This window comes from Rhinolophus sinicus, chromosome 7 (assembly GCF_057876585.1).
Source record: "Rhinolophus sinicus isolate RSI-liver-muscle chromosome 7, RSI-T2T, whole genome shotgun sequence".
Classification (NCBI taxonomy): Eukaryota; Metazoa; Chordata; class Mammalia; order Chiroptera; family Rhinolophidae; genus Rhinolophus; species Rhinolophus sinicus.
The window spans coordinates 10,105,520-10,126,829 of NC_142507.1; the positions used below are offsets into that span (position 1 = coordinate 10,105,520).

The following is a 21,310-nucleotide window of genomic DNA, read 5'->3' on the forward strand; positions in this document are numbered from 1 at the left end:
TGAGCAACCTTTTCTTATTCCTGATCTTAAGGGAAATGGTTTTAGCTTTTCCCCATTGAGTATGATGTTAGCTGTGGGTTGATTTTATATGACCTTTATTATGTTGATATACGATCCCTCTAGTCCTGCTTTCTTCAGAGTTTTTAATCATAAATCGCTGTTGGATTTTAGCAAATGCTTTTTCTGCATCTATTGATATGACCATATGATTTTTATTTTTCATTTTGTTAATGTGGTGTATCACTTTAATCGATTTACGAATATTGAACCAACCTTGCATATCAGGAATGAATCCCACTTGATAGTAGTGTATGATCTTCTTAATGTGTTGCTGAATTTTGTTTGCTAATATTTTGTTGAGGATTTTTGCATCTATGTTCATTAGGGATGTTGGCCTGTAGTTTTCTTTTTTTGTAATATCTTTGTCTGATTTAGGGATCAGGGTGATAGCGGCCTCATAAAAAGAGTTTGGGAGCCTTCCCTCCTTCTGGATTTTTTGGAATACTTTGAGGAGACTATACACCCAGTTCTTTATGGAAGTCATTCTCACTGGACCCTTTTGTCATTCACCACACCAGATTGAAATTTTCAAACACCAACAAAAGAGGACATAATTATGAGATGGAGAGACACAGACCTGATAACATCATTTGAATTCCTAAATCCATCCTTGCTATATGCAACGTTAGACTTTCCAAATTTCTGAGCCAATAAATTCCTTTTTTAAAATTAAAAAAAAAAAAAAATCTCAAACACCAGTACTCTCTCCTGCTTGAACCTAGATGAAACCCTTCAAAGGTCTGAATCAGACACAGCTTATTCTTCTCTGTGTGAGGCAGCAGGATAAATATAACACAGGAATTTAAGGAACGTAAGTTCATGTTCAGGATGAAACATGATCGGGATGAAAACAAGGCTAATGAAGGCTTGTTTAGCACTGTTCAATGAAGAGGTAAATGATAATATCAGTTATGACTGAGCTGGAGTTTCCAGAAGGCGAGATCGGTGCAGAGGAAGAGTCGTGAAAGCTTATTGGAAAGACAGAACTTGAGCCTTGAAGGATGGGAACTGGGGACTGATAGAGTGAAACATTAAATTAGAGGAGCAAGAATAAGATGAGTTTCCAGGATAGCAGTGACCCTCCCTGAACTAATGGAGTGGTCAGCATATTCTCTTCCCTGCACCATCATCCCCAGCTCTTCTCCCCAGCCCCCATCTCCAGACCCAGTGACAAAAGCATACATACCCTTGCATTTATAATAGCTCCCCCCCACCTCTTCAATCCTTAAAAGGGGAATCAGAAGCATAACATTTTCTGTGTTCCAATATCTTCATATTGGTATGTTCATGGTATGTTCAACATTCAGATTGTTGGGTTTTTCAGTTAAAGAATGTCATTTCCTATCCTAAATTGTTATTTCCTTAAAAAAATGATCGAGAGACTTCTGCCACCTACCTTGAGTCCCCTCCCCACCCCCACCCCATGCAGTTCCTTATAAACCATTTGCTGTCTGATCTTTGGATAGTTTCTGCTCACCCTCTGCCAGGGTGACTTCTTGCCCTCTTCTGTGCATGGTTGTGCTTTCCTTTCCAACCTAACCAGGTGTTGTCATTTCATTCACTGAGCAGCTCCATGTCACAATGTATGGTGCCCACGAACGTGATGCAAGAGGATGTTTCTTTGTGTTGTCTTCGAGAGAGAAAGAGAGAGAGAGAGAGAGAGTTGAAACTTTCCTCAAGGGGTGGACTCATGAACTAAAATTATAAGTGAAGACTCCTGTAAATCAAACAAACTCATTTGGATCGGACCTAATGGAAGAAGAAGGTCTTTTTTTTCCTGGTCATGTCTTGCCCTTTCTGCTCTATGGTGTCTATGTTCCAACCTGGTAGACGGTGTCCTTCTACACAAATGGGCCTGTCTTGCTGAGCCTGCTCAGAGCAGGAAGTGGGTGTAGCTGCGACACTCTGAGCTGCCATTTTGCCTTTGCTTTGTGGTGTGGTGTTCTAGACTTTAGTAAAATTCCCCTGCTAGTATTGGTACCAGATTTGCATCAGATCAGCTGTCAGAGTGGGACCCTCTGCCCCCTGTGAGCTTTACCCCTGCTGAAGGACCCAAAATACCCAAAACAGTCTCTCAGAAGCTTCCATTCTATAAATGCTTGATGAGTGTGATTACTTTCTCAGTGGAAAAAGAAAGCTTACACTGCTTATGTGTTATTGAAGCCATTGCTAAAACACCTACTAAATTGGTATTAACACACAGTGGTACTAAATCTCAGGCATTACAGGTGTTTGGAAATCCTGTGGATTTTCAGGTCATACCCCTTCTCCCCTCCACCTTCCACCTCAGTAAGTGATTCCTGTGTCTGACGAGCGGCACAGGTATGTGTCTTTCAACAACACTTCCTCATGAACTGGCAGTTAGTTAGCATTTAATATGTTGGTAAAAATGAAAATGAAAAATCCCTTAGTTACTTTGAGAGGCAGTCTCCTGTGGAGATTAAGAGCTTCGACACTGGAGCCAGATAACCTGGGATTGAATCCCACATCTGCCACAGTTGCTCATAACTTGGTAGTTTGTTCATCTGTAAAATGGGATATAATGGTGCCTACCTCATGGGGGCTTGTGACGGCGCAGCAAGCTATGACATGTAAAATATTTTATTTGGGCCTGGCTCGGGTACCACTCAATAACTTTTAAGTACTATTATTCTTGTCACTGGTATTTTGCCTCCAATGTATTGTTCTTAATCCTACAGAAGAGAACATGTTAGTGAATTTCAGAACATCGCATAGAGCAATATAGAATAGGTAAGAAGGCCTGAGAGAGCATTGTGCCGACTCTTAACTACGTTTGACCTTCACTTCCATCCAATGGAAGCTATATCATCTTTAACCTGCTGTTTCCTTAGCTGCCAAACGGAAATATTAATATTCCCTATGACATTGCATTGCTATGGAGTATGGACGAGCCTGTAGAAGGGAAGCATACTCCTAACATATAGTGAGCACTCGATCGATGTTATCTGATTTGAGTGTTGTTACAGTTTGTATTCTGGGCATGTTTGCATGGTGGACTACAGATATCCAATTATTTACATAAGCTCTAAGGTTTCTTTTTAGCCTATTCCATAAGGAAAGGATGAATTAATTTAAATATAATTTAATTTAAATATATTATTATATAATTAAATATAATTATTATATAATAATCACCTATATATAAATATATAATTAAATTAAATTTACATATGAATTAATTTAAATAAATTATTCTGGGTTAACTGATTAATTGTTAATTAGTGTGAATTAGCTTACAATACTGATTAGTAAGTCATGGGTATATATGTAAATAGATATGTATATAATATATACATGTCACAGAGATAGATAGATAGATAGATAGATAGATAGATAGATAGATAGATAGATTCATTGATTTGGTAATCCAGGCTTAGGAGCAAACAGAAGAGTAGAATAATTCAGGGGAGGTTTTTTTGAGAAAAGGGGTTTCTAGTTCATGCTGAATTTTGAAGTTGATGAGAAATTAGCCAGGATACAATGGGAGGAAGTTAGAGAGGCAAGGATAGCCTTAAGAGAAAAACATATGTTGCTTCACTCGTGCTGGGCTGGAATGTGCATATGAGGGGGTTGGGGTTGGGGTTACTGAGAAGAGTCTATAGAGTCCAGGAGATAAACTGGACCCAGCCTGTGCCTAATAAAGAAACCCTGGTAAGGAGTTTGAATTTTATCCTGAGGGCAGCTCACGGTTCCTTGTTTTAAGCAGGGGAGTGAGAAGCCTCAGAGGTACACAGTAGAGAATGTATTGTACTGCCTTTGTGGAGAAGAAACTGGAGCGGGTCAGGTGGGCAGGAACCCATCAGAGCAGGCTGGCATAGAAACGAGCAGTGCTCTGTGCCTCCGTCCCGTGGGAAGGCAGGTGGGGCAGCCCTGCAGACCCGGCTGGTGGTGAACGATGACTATTGCCTGAGCCTGGTTCTCTCCTACATACACCTCCCCCTGAACTCAGTTAGATCCTTTTGGAAGTTGCATTAAGCCTCCTAGGCCGCTGGAGTGCCGTTTAACGCCTGCTTCATATTAAAGGGATAGGAGTTCAGCCTGCAGTGGCCAGCAAATGAGTCTAACTTATGCTGAGTTCCAGCTAATGTGCAGTTTTGGAAGTAGCATTAAGTCTGGGAAGTCACTTGGGTACCATTTGGAGTACTGAACTGTGATTTACTTGGTCATACCTCCGTGGCCTGTATGTGCCAATATAGCTTCCATGGTCCTGTCTGCTTTGTTCCAAGGAATAACTTATGGAATGAAAACATCCACTTTTAAAATATGTTTTCTTTATTTTACTCATTTTCTTGGCAGTTAGGGATTATTGAGGTCAATATTCATTATTCAGAAATGTGCAGTAGAAATGAAAGTAGCAAGTCATAACCTAAAATTGTGTCATTGAAATGAAAGGAACAAGTCATAACTCAAAGTAATTTTTCCTATATAATAGAGTCTTTTAAAAAGCATTGCTATTCACACACTTGTCTGAAAGAAATTTACATTTTTTACAAGGAATTTTTTAAGTGTTCATTATAAGTTTGCTTTATATATAATATCCATATTACTTGTTCACTGATATGTAAATACATAAAGAGTGAGTCATATGCCCATGAGAGCCGATGTTTTAAAAAACAAAACAAAACTAATGTCATCTTGATAAGTCCTCTGAGGTCCTCCAAGACTGTATTGTGGTCATCCTTTTATGACTTCCCATCTAACTGTCACCATGACATATTCAGTAAAATTAAGAAGGATGAGATTGGCACGTGATAATGAACATTAATATGGAGATTTGTTTGTGTATCAAGAGCCCAGTGTTTGTAGTAAAATAAGTACTAGGACTGTGAGAACTCTCTGCTTGTCTGTCATAGGTGTTCTGGGAACTTTGAACAGCTGGAATTCCTGAAAGACACAAACGAACAAACCTCAGATGTGATAACTAAATTTGAAACAATCTTAGGAAACATTTTCCCTTCTTAAGGAAAACAACAAATCCTGGGGTCAGGTTTTCCAAGTTCAGAGATGCTTGATAAGAAAGTAGAAAAAGCATTTTAGAGATGCAGAGAGATTAAGTCCTATTGAACTAGTTTGGGAAAGTAAAAAGAAAGAAAAGATACGTAAATACAGTGGAGAATTTTAGAAATGTTTTCTGGAATAAGCAATAACAGTTCCTAACTTTTGTTGATACTAGAGATTGTTCACTGTGCTTTGCAAAACATTACCTCATTTGATCTGTTTAAGAAACCCTATGAAGTAGGGAAATTATATCTTAGAGTGATTAGGTGATTTGTCCAAAGTCCAAACAACTTATAAGTGATGAACTGGAAACTTTGTTTTCTGACTCTTAAGCCATTACTTAAATGTTCAGTAGCAAGTAAATAATTGGCATATATTAACTGCCACTTCATACCCAAAGGCATCTGTGAATAGCTAATTCATACTGAAGACTTCCTCCTCGAGCTGCCAACACATTTACTGCCTGTACCACTCATTTGCCATAAAATTTTTATTTTTTTAAACATGGTTTCTCTGTTTACAGAAGCAACGCAGGTTCTGAGTAGAACATTTTTAAAGGTATATTGGCTTCATGAATATTATGTGACCCATGATTGTACCTCTCCATAGATGATATTTCTGAGATTTTTGTGCTTTTTAAAATTGTTTTATGCTTTTAACGATATTTTCAATGAGATTACAAAAGTATGACATGTTTTTTCCCATGTCATTAAACATCATTATAATATAATACAATTTCAGTAGCTTCAGTTCCATTATCTGATTCACACCTATGAAAAATGTGGCCATGTTTCTGCGAAGTTCTGTTATTAGAAATAACACTGAAGAACATCTTTGATAACTATCTCTTTGTATAAATCCTGTGTTTTTTTTTTTTTTTTTTAGAGCAAATGTCTGCAGTAAAATTGCTAGGTTAAATGGTATACAAATTTCTTAATCATTGACCAAACAGCACAACAGAAAGGTTGTGCCTTTTTAAGTCCCCATTTTGCAATGTGTGAATAACATCTTTTACACATTTGCCAATTCCTGAGCTTGTCTTTTCAAAAATCTTCGCCAATATGGTCATCATGCTTTGCCTAGTAGTTTAGCAGTAAGATAGTCAATAAAGCGAAGGACGACACTACGATTTGCTCGTAGGTTTGGATTCGGCACAGTGCCCACTGTTTGTTGTTGAACACATTTAGCAAATAGAATGTCACCTAGAGAGCACATGTAATCCTTAAAACATTGATTATGTTCCTCTCTGAGCTTTGTTTTATCAAATACTTCAAGGACTGCCGTTCATTCTCGCCTGTGAAACGAAATAATTAACTTTTGCGGTGGGCCGTTGTGAGGACAAATGCAAGTCTGAGAGCATCACTTTTATTTCTTGGAAGTAGTATCACAGTTTTTGAGTTTGCAAGAACTTCAAAGATCATCTCATTGGGTCCTGTCCTTTTACATTAAGCATACATAATATAAATATATGAAAAATCCTGTTGTGTTTTGCAAATCAAAATGGAAAGCTCAGTGTCTGATCTTTGGGCACAAATGTATAACTTTGTAGTTTATATGTGTTATTCATGTCCTCAGAAATTTAAACCTCTCTGCTGTTTCATCCTTTGTGATATAGTGAAACTAAAATTGTCGGCCATTTCAAGAAAATGAAATTTTAGCCATGGCAATGGATTCTGGTTTTGAAGAGAAACCAAATGCGTTTGCAATGAACGCCAGCTCTGTTTTATCTAAGTAATAATTTCCTATAGGCACATGATTCTACGTGGCTTCGTCAACGTATTTCTTTTCATTTTGTTTTAGGTAGCAGTTTTACAACGTCGTCAGGATTATATACAGGAAATAATTCACTCACAAATTCCTCCGGATTTAACAGTTCACAGCAGGTAAGTTTAAAAGCCAATTTAACTTCTGAAATTTAAAAAATGCAACAGATGATGTTCTTACATGAAAAAAGATCTGCTTCTAGTACACTGTGAGAGCTTTCCTAAGCCTTTTCATAGTTTTCTTTTTTTTTTCTTTTAAAAATCTCTTTAGCAGTCTTATAGGGTGAATTGTCTGATTTTCAGATTGCTTTAATTTTACTTAGTAATACAACATGGCCTAAAAGAAATAGGAAAAGAGCTCTTCCATGACATTTGTTTGCGAGCCTGAGGAGTTCGGTCAACGTATGCCTGTGTGTTCCTGTCTAACTTCAGAGGAAACACAGAAACACACACACATGTGCCGCTGTACTTTGAAGAGTGGGAACGAAGCAGCCTGTATTCTGACCGATGGTTCTCGTGTGGTTTCGTTTGGTAGGACTATCCATCTTACCCCAGCTTCGGCCAGGGTCAGTATGCACAATATTACAACAGCTCACCGTATCCAGCACATTACATGACGAGCAGTAACACCAGCCCAGCCACGCCTTCCACGAATGCCACCTACCAGCTCCAGGAACCACCATCTGGCATCACCAGCCAAGCCGTTACAGATCCCGCAGCAGGTAATGACGTGCATTTTATTAGTCCTGCAGGCTCTATTTCTAGTGGTTTCAATGCATTTTTCTACAGTTGTATATTCACGCAGTGGTTGCACAGTTTGGGCAGATTTGCACAAGTCCTACATAGAAGTCAAGCAGCATGATCGTGACATTGACTTTGTTTCAAATTTTTAGTACAAGTGTGTACATTTCAAAAGCACCTGAAATAGAGGTTTTATTTAGTTGTAAGTGTATGCAATTTTCAAGGTAGGTACAGTTTTTAGATGCATAATTCTAAATATTTAACTTTATTAACTATAATTATAATTTGCTGACATCTTGAATATGAAAATAAGTGGCATCACCTTGAGTTTAATGTTTATCATCATTAAATCGTTAATGTTTTTCCAAAAATCATATAGCACCAAACAGTTGGTTATGAAAAACAGCGAGACCCCTGCAGACCCCTTCCCACTCACTGTGGATTTCCTAACTACAGGCCTGAGCATGGGCGTTTTCCACACTTCTGCACAACCCTTGATGGGTCCTTGATGGGAAGTTTTCCTACTTCTTCCCCTTTATTAGTTCTTTCTGGAACTCTTAAGATTGCATGCTTAATTTCCTGAACTGATCCTTCCCTAAGTTTCTTATATTTTCTCTCGGACTTCTCACATCCTTGTCTTAACATTTTTTAAACATAATCTCTCCTTTCATGGATTATGAGGTGAGCTGTTTTCCACCAAGAGTCAGAGAGTTTTCTTCCTTTGCTGTTTACTCCTAGAGCCAAAGTCTACTCTGTTGCTACAAGTCAGGTTCAAATGGTCTGACATTGAGAAAGACTTAATCCTATGATACTGTGCTCCTAGAGTGTTCATTCTAGGTGGTTATCCTAAATCATGAGGGGAAAGTTTTATATAATAGATGCTAATTTAAATTTTGACTGTAGGTTTATTTTGTAACTATTAGCAGGCAATCCAACACCCCCGCACCCCCCATAAAAGAAATCTCCTTTCAGTTTTTAGTGGTCTACCCTTTCTCTTAAATATACTGTTTTATTCTAGAGGAGAAAGTACATCATCCATAAACTTGTGTTCCAACTAACTGCAAATACGCCTTCTTTCTGCTGCACACCTCAACTCGAAACATTTTGATCTTTGATCGTCATATTTCATTTACTTTAAAAAAAAACTAGCTTGATAGATATTTTTTCACTCCTGTCTCTTCGGTCCTTTAGATTCCACATCTATGTAATCTCACTCAAGGTAAACTTTGTTATAGAAGATATTGAATTTACGGTAGAAGTTATTGTGGAATTTTCATCCCAACTGCCATAAACTTCACATAAGCATCAGGAGGAAAGACAAAGGCTTGTCCCAACTTTAGGACGATCTTGAGTTTTCTCATGAACCCTCTGGGCCATGCAAAATCTTGAGGACTAAAAGGAGTTTGGAACTGAAGACAGCTATGTGAATGAGAAGTAGAAAAACTCTTTGGGGTCTGTGGAATAAAAATGAGAAAAGGAGACAACAGAATAGTTTTACTTAATTCCTGGCATTTGGGTTGTGAAGAGTACAGTATAAAACAAGCTGGTGGCTTAATTATGTTTCTTAAATGGAGGTTGATTAGAGCTTTTGAGAAAAGACCATTTAGTCATATCATAAAAGTTTGTCTCTGAAATTTGACTTTGTTCTAAGGGAATTTTATTTATAAAGAGGGACGCCATGTGAAAGTAGGAATGACTAAGCACAAAGCCATGCCATGTGGAAAACAGTGCAAAATTATGTTCAGAAGGTATATATGTGATTTTATTTTAAGAACTTATGATCTATTTTAGGTTTTATTTGAATAAATGCTTAGTGTTTTAGGTACTTTTTTCAATTTCGGTATCTTTAATGCTACAGAATTGGAATGTATTGAACTGGGGAGAAAATATTTTTCAGATTTCTTATATATTCACCTCTTCCCACTAAAATGAATGTGTATGGATAAGCCTTTGTTGTGTTGCATAGTTGAAAGTGGAAAGTTCAGTGAGTTTCCACATTGGAACAGAAATGTGGATTACTTTAAAAATTTAAGGAATATTTAGTCTGGATTTTTTGTTTTGTTTTGTTTTACATTTGTGGTAAGACTGTGGATTCAGCCTCAGTTTTCTGGCATTAACTTTCCTTTCTTACTAGTCTTATATAAAACTATAGACTTGTCCTTGAAGAAAAGGCAGTTTGGTTGATAAAGTATATAAACTTATTAAAGAATTAGAAGAAATTGTTAATTACATATAACCTAATGTTTTTATTTTGAGATAGAAATAAAAATAGTTACAATAATGCCCATTTTTTGTTGAAATAATTTGAAGTGTTTTCCTTTTAATTTAAAGTCAGTACTTTCTAATGCCAGAAAGTTAGACTCTTAAGCATTTTCTGAATTTATATGTGACCAGGATTCTGCCTTTCAGTTTCGTGGGATCGTGCAGTGTAGATGGATATACGGACATAACACATGCAGTCCTTCTTCCATGCTTTAAGATTTGTTTTTCTATTGTTTATAGAATTGTTGTGTCATAATGAACATATAAAGATAACTTTGTAAGGTTTTTTTCAGGGCGAACGTGTAAGCACTCATTTGTTTTTATATTGGGCATTTTGAAAGTTGTATGAAGAATAAGTATCTTGTAAGTCCATGATACTATTCAGTATCACTTATAAACACGTACCTCCTCATGAATCTTAAGCTCAAAAATTATTTTAATGTGTTTATAACTACTTGTGGAAATCTGTATTCTCCTTTAGATAGGCATATGTAATACAAGAATACAACATACCTTGAATATGAAAATTTATTCTCAAATTTTTAATTCACTTGAAAAACTAAAAATAGTGCATTTGCATTCATTCTTGTTCATTTTTGTTGAGATATAATTGACATATTAGTTTCAGGTATACAGCATAATAATTCAATATTTGCATATGTTGTGAAATGAGTACTACAATAAATCTAGTTAACATTCATGACTACGCATAGTTACAGATTTTTTCTTGTAATGAGAACTTTCAAGATCTACTCGCTTAGCAACTTTCAAATCCTTTGCATTTGTTTTTTAAAATGAATTTGTGAGTTGTGTTTTGACTATCTTAAAATAAAATTTACATCATCTGGAGATATGTAAGAATCCATCTACCTTGAGCAATACAGTGAGGTTTGCCTGGTCATTCAGCAACATTTTAATTTGTCTATAGGATTCAAGAAAATCATGCTTACTGTTCACCTAGCAATGCCAGCCTCCTCCCTTTCAACTGGGGGACATCTTGGTTGCTTCCAATTTTGGCAATTATAAATAATAAAACTACTATAACCATTTGTGTGCAGGTTTTATATGGACATAATTTTTCAGTTCATTTAGGTAAATATCTAGGGATATGATCCCTGGATTGCATGGTAATAATGTATTTAGTTTCATGAGAAACTGCCAAATTGTCTTCCAAAGTGGCTGTACCATTTTGTGTTCCCCCCAGCAATGAATGAGAGTTCCTGTTGCTCCATATCCTTGCCAGCATTTGGTGTTGTCATTGTTTCAGATTTTGCCATTCTAGTAGGTGTGCAGTGGTATCTAGTTGTTTGAGTTTGCATTTCTCTAATGAAATATGATGAGTACTTTTAATATGCTTATTTGCCGTGTGTATATCTTCTTTGGTGAGGTGTCCATTCAGACCTTTTGCCCGCTTTTTAATCAGGTTGTTTGTTTTCTTCTTGTTGAGTTTTTAGAGTCCTTAGTATGTTTTGGATACAAGTCCCTTATCAGATAGGTGTTTTGCAAAGAACTTTCTCCCAATCTGTGGCTTGTCTTTTCATTCTCTTATCAGTATCTTTCGCAAAGTGGTTTTTTATTCGAATTAAGTCCAACATGATTTTTTTCTTTCATGAAACATACTTTTATATCTAAAAACTAATTGTCATGCCATAGGTTTTCTCCTGTTAGGATCTAAAAGTTTCATAATTTTGCATTTTACATTAGTACTCTGATCTATTTTGAGTTAATTTTTGTGAAAAGTATAAGATCAGTGTCTAGATTCACATTTTGCATGTGATTGCCCTGCTGTAGCATCACTTGTTGTGTTGAAAAGCCTATTTTTGCTCCACATTCAATGGAGCAATTCAGTTGCCTTTACTCTTTGTAAAACATCAATTGTGACTATATTTCTGTGCGTCTGTTTTTGGGCTCCCTATTCTGTTGCATTGATCTATTTGCTTTTTTTTTTTTTTCCCCAATACCACAATGTCTTGATTACTATTGTTTTATAGTTAAAGTCTTTAGTTGGATAGTGTCAGTCCTGACTTTATTCTTCTGTATTGTGTTGGCTATTGTGGGTCTTTAGCTTTTCCATGTAAACTGTAGAATCAAGTTATCAATGCCTACAAAGGAACTTCACTGGGCTTTTGTTTGGGACTGCATTGAACCTATAGATCAGGTTGGGAGGAACAGACAATAGTGAACCTTGATAATATTGCATCTTTCTACCCATGTACATGAACTCTCTCTTCATTAATTTAGATTTTTATTTTTCTCCTCAGTTTTGTAGTTTTCCTTATATAAATCTTATACTTATTTTTTAGATTTGTATTTTTTGTGCTAATGTGTAAATTGTGTTGTGTTTTTAATTTCAAATTCCAACTGTTCATTGCATGTACATAGGAAACCAGTTGATTTCTGAATATTATTCTTGTATCCTTCAATATTTTTGTAATCACTTATTAGTTTTTCTCTATTGTTTTTATTGTTGTTATTGTTGTTGATTCTTTGGTGGTTTTGTTTATTTGTTTGTTTACATAGACAGTCATGCCATCAGTGAACAAAGACTGTTTTATATCTTCCTTCCCAATCTGAATACCTTTTATTTCCTTTCTTGTCGTGTTGCATTAGTTAGGACTTCCAGTGCAGCATTGAATAGTTGTGGTGAGAGGAGGCAGCCTTGCCCTCGTGTGCATCTTAGGGAGAAAACATCTAATTTCTCACCACTAAGTATGACGTTAGCTGTAGGTTCTTTGTAGATTTTTTTTAAATCACTCTGAGGAAGTTCCCCCTATCATACTTTTCTGAGAGTTTGTTGTAGCAAGAATGGGTGTTGGATTGTATGAAATGCTTTTTTTGCATCTGTTGATATGATCTTAACACTTTTTCCTCTTTAGCCTGTCGATATAGTGGATTACATTAATTGATTTTCAAAAATTGAGCCAGCTTTTCATACCTGGAATAAATCCCACTTGGTCATGATGTATAATTGTTCTTATACGTTGTTGGATTCCGTTTTGCTAATATTGTGTTAAGGATCTTTGCACCTATGTTCATGAACTACATTGATCTGTAGTTTTCATTTCTTGTAATGTCTTTGTCTGGTTTTGGTATTAGGGTAATGCAGACCTCGAAGACTAAGTTAGGAAACGTTTCCTCTGCATCTGTTTTATGGACTAGGTTGTGGAAAATAAGTATTATTTGTTCCCTAAATATTTGATAGAAATCACCAATGAACCCATCTATGCCTGGTGCTTTCTGTTTTGGAAGGTTAATTATTATTGATTCAGTGTCTTTAATAGATTAGGCCTATTCGGATTATCTGTTTCTCCTTGTGTGAGTTTTAGTAGATTGTCTTTTAGGGAATTGTCCATATAACCTAGACTATAAAATGTAGTTTGGAGTTCATAATATTTTTTATTATCCTTTTAATGTCTATGTAGTTGGTAGTGATGGCCTTCCTTTCAATTTTGATACTAATATTTGCATCTTCTCTCTTTTTGTCTTTGTTTGCCTAGCTACAGGTTTATCAATTTTATTAATCTTGTCAAAGAGCCAACTTTTGGTTTCATTGATTTTTCTCTATTGTTTTTTCTAGTCTCAGTTTTATTGCCTTTTCTGCTTTATTTTGTCTTTTGATTAATTTGATTTAATTTGCCCTTCTGGTTTTCAAAGTCTTGAAGCTTAGATTATTGATTTTAAATCTTTCTTCTTTCCTAACATACACATTCAATGCTATAACGTTCCCTCTAAGCAATGTTTGTTGAATCCCATAAAGTTTGGTAGATACTTTTTTAAATTTTCATTTAGTTCAAAATATTTTTATTTTCATTATCATTGAAACCCTTCCTTTTAAAGATATATATATATATATGCATATATATGCATTTTTTATTAGTTTCAGGTGTACAAAACAATGTAATAGACATTTACACCCCTCACAAAGTGATAACTCCCCTCCCCCAATCTACTACCCCTCTGACATTGTATACAGCTGTTACAGTTCCATTGACTCCATTCCCCATGCTGTTCTCTATATCCCATGACCATATATATGTATATGTTAAATTATACTTGACATTCCACATTATTCAGCTTCAGCCTCAGGTGTACAGTGCAGTGATCAGGCACCTACGCAGTCCATGGAATGGTCCTCCTAATAAGACAAGTGCCCATCTGATACCCTACAAAATTTTTACATTATTGATCATATTCCTCAAAGTGTCTTTCCTACCCCGTGGCTATACTGTGGCTACCGATTTGTGCTTTCCAATCCCCTCACCTTCTCCCTCATCCCCACTCCTTCCCATCTAGCAACCCTCAGTTTTCTTCTCTGTATCTCTGTGAGAAAACTCTTAGACATTTGATGGTGTACAATAAGTACCATTTGTGACAGTAGTCCAGTTATTCGTATCTTTCCAATTAAGTAACTTTGTATTATTAGAGAACATGTTTATTTTCTGAGAAAGGGGTATTCTATGGTACATTTAAATTCCACTATCTATGAAAGAAAATTTTGGTCAGTGTCAATTCTTTTTTTTTTCTTATTAAAATTTAAGACTGTAAGAGTATCAAAATAGAATCCATGATTACTTTAATTTTTAAACGATGGATTTCATTTTAAATTTCTTTCCAATTTGGAAAGAAAAATTTCTTTTCAAACAACTTTTTAAACAATTCTTTTTTACAAAGTCAATGATTTTCTTCTATGTCTAAAAACATATAAAGAAAATGACATTTTTAGGATGTTTTCCTTTTGTTCTTATCTAAACTCACAGATTATCATTTCTTAGCCATTAACATATAAAGAGTATGTTATTTCCTTGTACTGAACCCTAACATCTTAAGGCATATTATTACCAACATAGCAATACATTGTTTTCAAAAAGTGGTAAAATAATTTAACCACTTGAGAGTAATTGTCATGAAGGAATTTTTTAATTGACTTTTCTCAAAAGAGTACCTCAGCCATTTTTAAAAATTATTTACTTTTTCAGTTACAGTTGACACTCAATATTTTATTAGTTTCAGGTGTACAGCATAGTGGTGAGACACTTATATAATGTGTGCAGCGATCCCCTATTAGGCTAGTACCGACCTGGCACTATACATAGTTGTTGCAGCGTTATTAACTATATTCTCTATGCTATAAGCCATTTAAAAAATTTTTTTGAATCACGTGATATACATGTAATCAAAATATGAACACTCATTTGTGATCCAGTTACTGTGCTATATTTAAATAATTTGACTTGAAAACATATTTCTTGTCCAAAATCTCTTAGAACATCTTATAATAATTATGACAGCTATCCTAATAATAATACATAGTAAAATACAATTGTGTTTAGAACTTTACATTACATTACTTGCAGTCTTATGCCCATGAGGTAAATACTATTTGTTCCCATTTTACAGATGAGGAAAACGAGGCACACAGTTCTTAAATACTAAATATTAGGTATTATAAGGTTAATGAAGAACTTTGAGGCCAAATTCTTATGTGAAATGACTATTCACTTATAAGATTATTATTATTTTTTAAAACAATACAAATAACCAGGGAGAAAGAACAGAGTAAATGATAAAACATTTCAGGTTAATGTAAAATAAAAGCTAGTTATTTATTTATTAGGAATGAGTTTTAGTACAAATGCCATACAAAAGTTAATTTTTCAAAGGATTTGTTCATTTGAATTCCTTACAAAAAACTTGATGTTGAAATCTACCTTTTCATGCTCTGACTGCACTCAGACGATTTACTGGTTAAGGTGATGTACGGGAATCTTGCCAATATTGAATTTCAAGTGACAGAGGAAAAATCAGTATAAGAGGGAATTCAATATGCATGGGAAACCATTTGTTCCCTCTGCTGCTTTGATCCTTGCCAAGGCACCCGAAAGTAGAGCAAAGCGCCTGAAAAACGGGAACATTCTTGTGCAAAGTTGCAGGACTCTGAGCTCTCACAGGAATTCAGTGTGACAGGATGAAAAACTAAACGGCCAGCCGGCTTCCCTGTAAATGGGTGGAATTTGTGCCACATCTATGCTACCTAACATGCCTCTGTGTGTGCGCTGCAGACATCATCCTGAGAGGTTTGCAATAGCACGAACTCTGAGTCCTGTGTTTTGCCGAGCGAGCGGTTTTGAAAATCTTGAGGCCATACTTACTCATTTCACAGATGCTTCGTGGACCTTGGAGAAGTTTGCAGTTTGTTCAGCTCAAAAATAAACTATTTAAGTGAAACGATTTTCACTGACATTTTGGAAACATTTGTCAGCAAAACAAATATTTGTATCTAAAATAGCCAGGCTATTAAGATGTGAGAAAGCAAAACAGATGTGTGTTTGGGGTTGTTGGGTTGCTTTGTCTTGATGGCATTTGGGGTTTTTTTTGTTGTTTTTTTTCTCCTCAGAGCATATACAGTGTTAAAGAGATTATACAATTCTTGGAAATAAAGTTCACTCTTTGTTTTATATTGTCAGGAATTATAATAAAAATGAATTTTCTTACATTTGAATTTGAACTGTGTTTCCAAGAAGTAAAAATTTCAGTGTTTTAGCATTTACCCATTTTGGGCCTCTTTACATGTTTGAGTAATTTTTCTCAGTTAGTTGGTCAGAAGTCTTTCTTGATAGCATCCACCTAATACATTGGATTCCAATATGTAATTCTTTCTTATATGTATATATAACACATGATTTGTTTATAAATAATCAAAATAGGAAGGCATATGTTATTGTGCTAATTAAATTCATTTACTAACCCTCCTAAACCTTTATTATTTTATCTTCTTTTGTAGCTAATTGATTCATTGTTTCTGTAAAGCATTATGCATCTCATGGCACCAACACAAATCAATGTAATAAGTTCCCTCGTTTAAATGGGAGGACATCAGCATTTACTGATTCCGTTTTTTAATTGGAGATGGTTGGGAAGAGAACAGTTATCTGTGTTTGCCATCCCTTCGTCTCATTTAATTGGGATTGGATAGTGTAATGGATGAGTTTTAGATAGACTTTTAAATAAAGATTGATGAATTAATGGCTTGGGAACCAAAACAATTTAAATTTAACGCATTTTTTAAAATTTACTGGATGCTAACATATGAGCATGGGTCAAAATTATAAAAGTACGTAAGGATTTACAGAGAAGAATAAAATTCCCTTCATCTCTGTATATAGTTTCTCTCAGCAGTTTCTTGTGTATCCTTCCAAGGATAAACTTTGCTTATATAAATATATACAGAGGGTGCCAAAAAAGTATACACATTTTAAGAAAGGAAAAAACTATTAAAATGGTAATACTCAGTATATACTGATAACAAAAGATGAATACAAGTCCTATTTGACTTCTGCAATGACAAGAGGTGCTCAAAGTGGTTACCATCAACGTCCAGACACTTCTGATTATGGTGAACTACTGCTTCAGCAACATTGACCAAAGTGTCTGCTTGTATACATTTTTTTGGCACCCCCTGGGTGTGTGTGTGTGTGTGTGTGTGTGTGTGTGTGTGTGTGTGTGTGTATCACCTGCCCTGGTCACTTTTTTTTCACATTCAAGTATATGTACTTATTGTTTTTTTCCTTAAAGTAGAACACCATACATCCTACTCTTTAGCCTACTTTTTTTCATTTAACAATATATAGAGAAAAACTCAGTAAGTATTTTTGGTGTGGATTTTATATACAAATATAATGGTGGCAGATATTTTTTGAGCGCTTGCTATGTGCCAGACATTGCTCTAAGCAGTCTTCATTCATCAGCTTACCTCATTTTCACCCAACTCCACGAGACAGGCAGTGTTGTCGTTAACCCCATTTTACAGATGGGGAAAGTAAGGAGAGGGCAGTGGTAGCACTGAGCTTTCCCTTCCAGAAACTGGGCTTCTAACTTGCATTCTTAATCAGGAAAGTAAGCTGCTGCTTGAAACCCCTGTGTGTGAAGTTTCAAAAAGCAGAAAAACAAAACTGTACACAAAGAGTGGTGAAATGTAGCTGCATGGAATTCATTTTCTTTCATCGTTCATGGCACCCAGCAAAGGCATATACTAGGAGGTATTCAGTTAAATATGTGTTAAATGTTTGAATGAGCTCTATTTGCTGCTAAAATAACATAAATGTGAAATTATAGAGACGTGCTATGTAGCATAGTTAAGGTTATCTTGTACTGTAATAGTCCCTGAATTATAAGATCAGTTTGTGGATAGCTTGGATAATCCAATAACTGATTGCACACTTTCTTTCCTACCTTCCACTTTCTTGAATCTGCTTCATCCCTACTCCCCCTTTATCCATTTAATAATTATCTGTCATGGACTTGTTTTGGAAACAGTTTTCCACAATGTCTCTTTACCAGCCCCTCCTCTTCCCCACCGAGGAATTCATTCTCTACCTTGCTAACTTCTTTTTTCTTTTTTCTTTATGTCTACACTCGTAGCTCACGCTGATGAGCTGATAACTGATGGCTAAGTATAGGGATAATGATATTCTTGTATGAAGGAAAAGGGAAGCCATCCATTTTAAAGGGACAGTAAGCGTCTTAATCCAGTACGATCACCTTCTAATGCTTTCGAAAATATTTATATGACCCCTGCAGAAACTTCACCAAGTACCTCTTGACAAAATTAAAATTGCATTTTCCTCAGTACTACTATTTGAGAAAAACGTGACTGTTTTTCACTTTCATGTAACTGTTCAAGTGCAGTCTTTTAATATTTTACATTGCATATGTGCAGTATTTGCCTGGATTTCTGATTGGCTTGATAATCAGGGGTTGGTTTGGAAATCATGTCTCCCATTGTTTCTGTGAGAAAACAGCTTGAGTTTCAAACAGCTGACTTAAAAGTATTGAGAACGTAGCTGATTTGTAAATTGACCACTCTCTTATATCGACAGATCCCCCTGAGTAATTGTAGCGTGAAGCAACTGGGTAATAGGGAAGCTTTGAATTTTAAATTGAGACATGACCTTATGAATTTTTCTACCTAAGACCTCTGCTTTCGTGATTATGAATAAGGAATCCAGAAAGATTACATTTTCCCAAAGCAGCAGTGCCTGGCGTCATCACCAGTGGCATCTCTTGATGGCACGCTGGGGTGGCAATCTTGAGAGACAGTGTGATGTAGTGTGGGCTTTCCCACGCTGCTCTGTGCAGCACCACTGTCTCCCAATGATAGAGATGGATGTCCTTTAATGAGTCCTAAGGTAGGATCAGTTCGGGACACAAGGAGTCGGGGTGCAGTGATCAGGGTTCCTTTACTTTAAGTCTTTTCTAATGCTTTGATACAGTGAGATTTACTGGGCATTGAATATAATGTACAGTGGACACCACTCCCCCCCACCCCGCCCCCACGGGGAGTATCTATGAACGTCTCTTGGGCACCACACTTTCCCGGAGTACAATTGAGAGAAACTGAAGTGGTGGCCAGGGACTTGGAGCGAGGCGAACCTGGGCTCTGTTATTTTCTCTGTGCCGGTCACTTAGCCCTTTGGTGTCAGTTTTCTATAAAGTGTGGATAACGCCACTCTTGTGCATAGAGTGAATGGGAGTATGAAATTAGGTAGAAGGTTAGCCAAGTGACGGACACATACCCTTCGTTCAAATGTTCATCTCTTCCATTCATGTCTTCAGCAGATTTTTATAAAGACTGGCTGTGTGCTGGGCACTGGGCTTGGTGCTGGGGATGCAGGAGGTGACAAGAAACGTAAGATCCCTGGCCTCGGGAGGCCAGTGTGATCTCCCTCGTGAAGATTATATTCTAGTGTGTTGTGCATGGTGGTTGTTTCAGAACCTAAAGCCCCTGAAGTACAGTCACAGGTTCCTTCCCATAGAATGACTGGGGAGGATTTAAACCAGAGGTTGAGATGTGTGAGAAGGATGATGGACGTTTCTATGAGATTGTCCACTGGACAGTGGATAATGGCCACATTCCAGGGATGAGAAAGCTGTATTCATTGAGTTACTACATTTTGACTGAGGAATTCATTTACCTGAGAGACCTGAATTAGTGATTATGTGGAAGGGAACTAACAGTTATGGAATACAGATAGAAAACTCAAAGAGATTCTCTAAAATTGATTCGATTAATGTTTATTCATCTCTGGCTTCTGGTTAACTCTGGGAGACTAGTCAACACGTTTACTTGTCTTTGGTTTATTATGGCTGATAGCTTAAAGCTATCAAAATTGCTTTATTTTAAGCCTTCTGTCATTTGGTAAGCTAGTATTCGCTGTGAATCTAATAGAATTCAATGTAATAATTTATTCTAGTCCTTGCTGAGGTTTTTGTTTTGTTTTGTTGGGTGTTTTTTTGTTTTGTTTTGTTTTGTTTTTTGACACTACAGATAGCTCTCACTTTAAAAAATCTCCCTGTATAAAATTATCTTGGTCACACTCTGTGGTATGTAACTTTGAAGGCGTGATGACCCCTTACTTCGTAGGTCTACATGGACCCCAAGTAGCTTTTTGAGGAGTGTCATGGGCCGTTTCTCAGGAATGTGGCTTTCCCCGGTTAGAGCTCTTAGCTTTTATATGAAACGTCATTCCTGTTCTCAGCATAGCTAACTTAGTAAAGCTCTGGGTCGCCATTCAACCAAACAACCAAGCATCGCTCCTCTCCAAGTGACCCATTAGTATAACGTCTTACCTCCTTGGTGCTTAAAACTCAAGGAGAAACTTGCATCTGTCAGCTGCCACAAGGATAAGTAATGGCCCTCTTCTCCTAGATATTTTCAGTTTTACCCTTCAAATGAGCCGGACGCCTGACCCCAGGGCTCTGCACTTACTGAGTATGAAGTCAGTTGTGCTCAGCCTTAGAAGGAAGGATGTGGTGAAACTTGCTATTTTATTGACCATGCGGCTATGTTCTGGGCATCACACAATACCCTCCGTCAGCAGTCCTGGGAGGCACGTTGGTGTCGTGTCTGGCTACAAACACCTGTGTTTCTGCACAGATCTCGCTTTGTCTCATCTCGGGCGCCCCATGTGTCACCCAACGGTTGCTGCCTTTGCCTGCGTTGAGTTTGGTCTTTGGGCAAAAGCAGACCTGTGCTGATCGCTTTCTCCCCTGGCTTTATTTTATCCTTCCCACCTCAGTTTTTCTTCTTATATACTCATTCATGCCCTTAAAAGATTGCTATATGGTCATGGTGTATATATTTGGTGGGGTAGCTTAAACCCTTTTGGCAGAAAGGTAGGATGTAAATTGTTCAGAAAATAAAATTAAGAATTAAAATGCCTTATTCAACAACAGTAAGGGCCAGAAAAAAGATTCATCACAACCATTCCGTGCTCAGGAAGCACTTGTTTGGCAAATGACATCACAATTAATTATAATCACAATTTTGTAAACCTCACCATTTTGGTTAATACGTGCAAAGAAAGTTTTCCAGGGTTCTCATGAGTATAGCATCCCAAGAGCACACACGTCTCCATCTTTTCTTCTCTCTGCTCAAAGTCCCCAAACTGCCCTAATTAATAGGCTTC

General features: G+C 36.5%; 1 protein-coding gene across 17 annotated transcripts in view; it reads left to right on the plus strand.

Annotated features, from left to right (window-relative positions):
• Window positions 1-21,310, plus strand: part of EYA1 (EYA transcriptional coactivator and phosphatase 1) — a 294,427-nt gene that overhangs the window by 190,451 nt on the left and 82,666 nt on the right. For all 17 annotated transcript variants that reach the window (XM_019726030.3, XM_074318728.2, XM_019726026.3 and 14 more), the window contains 2 exons: window positions 6,880-6,962; window positions 7,378-7,564. In XM_019726030.3, coding sequence (XP_019581589.1) covers window positions 6,880-6,962; window positions 7,378-7,564 — 270 coding nt within the window. The remainder of the gene's footprint in view (window positions 1-6,879; window positions 6,963-7,377; window positions 7,565-21,310) is intronic.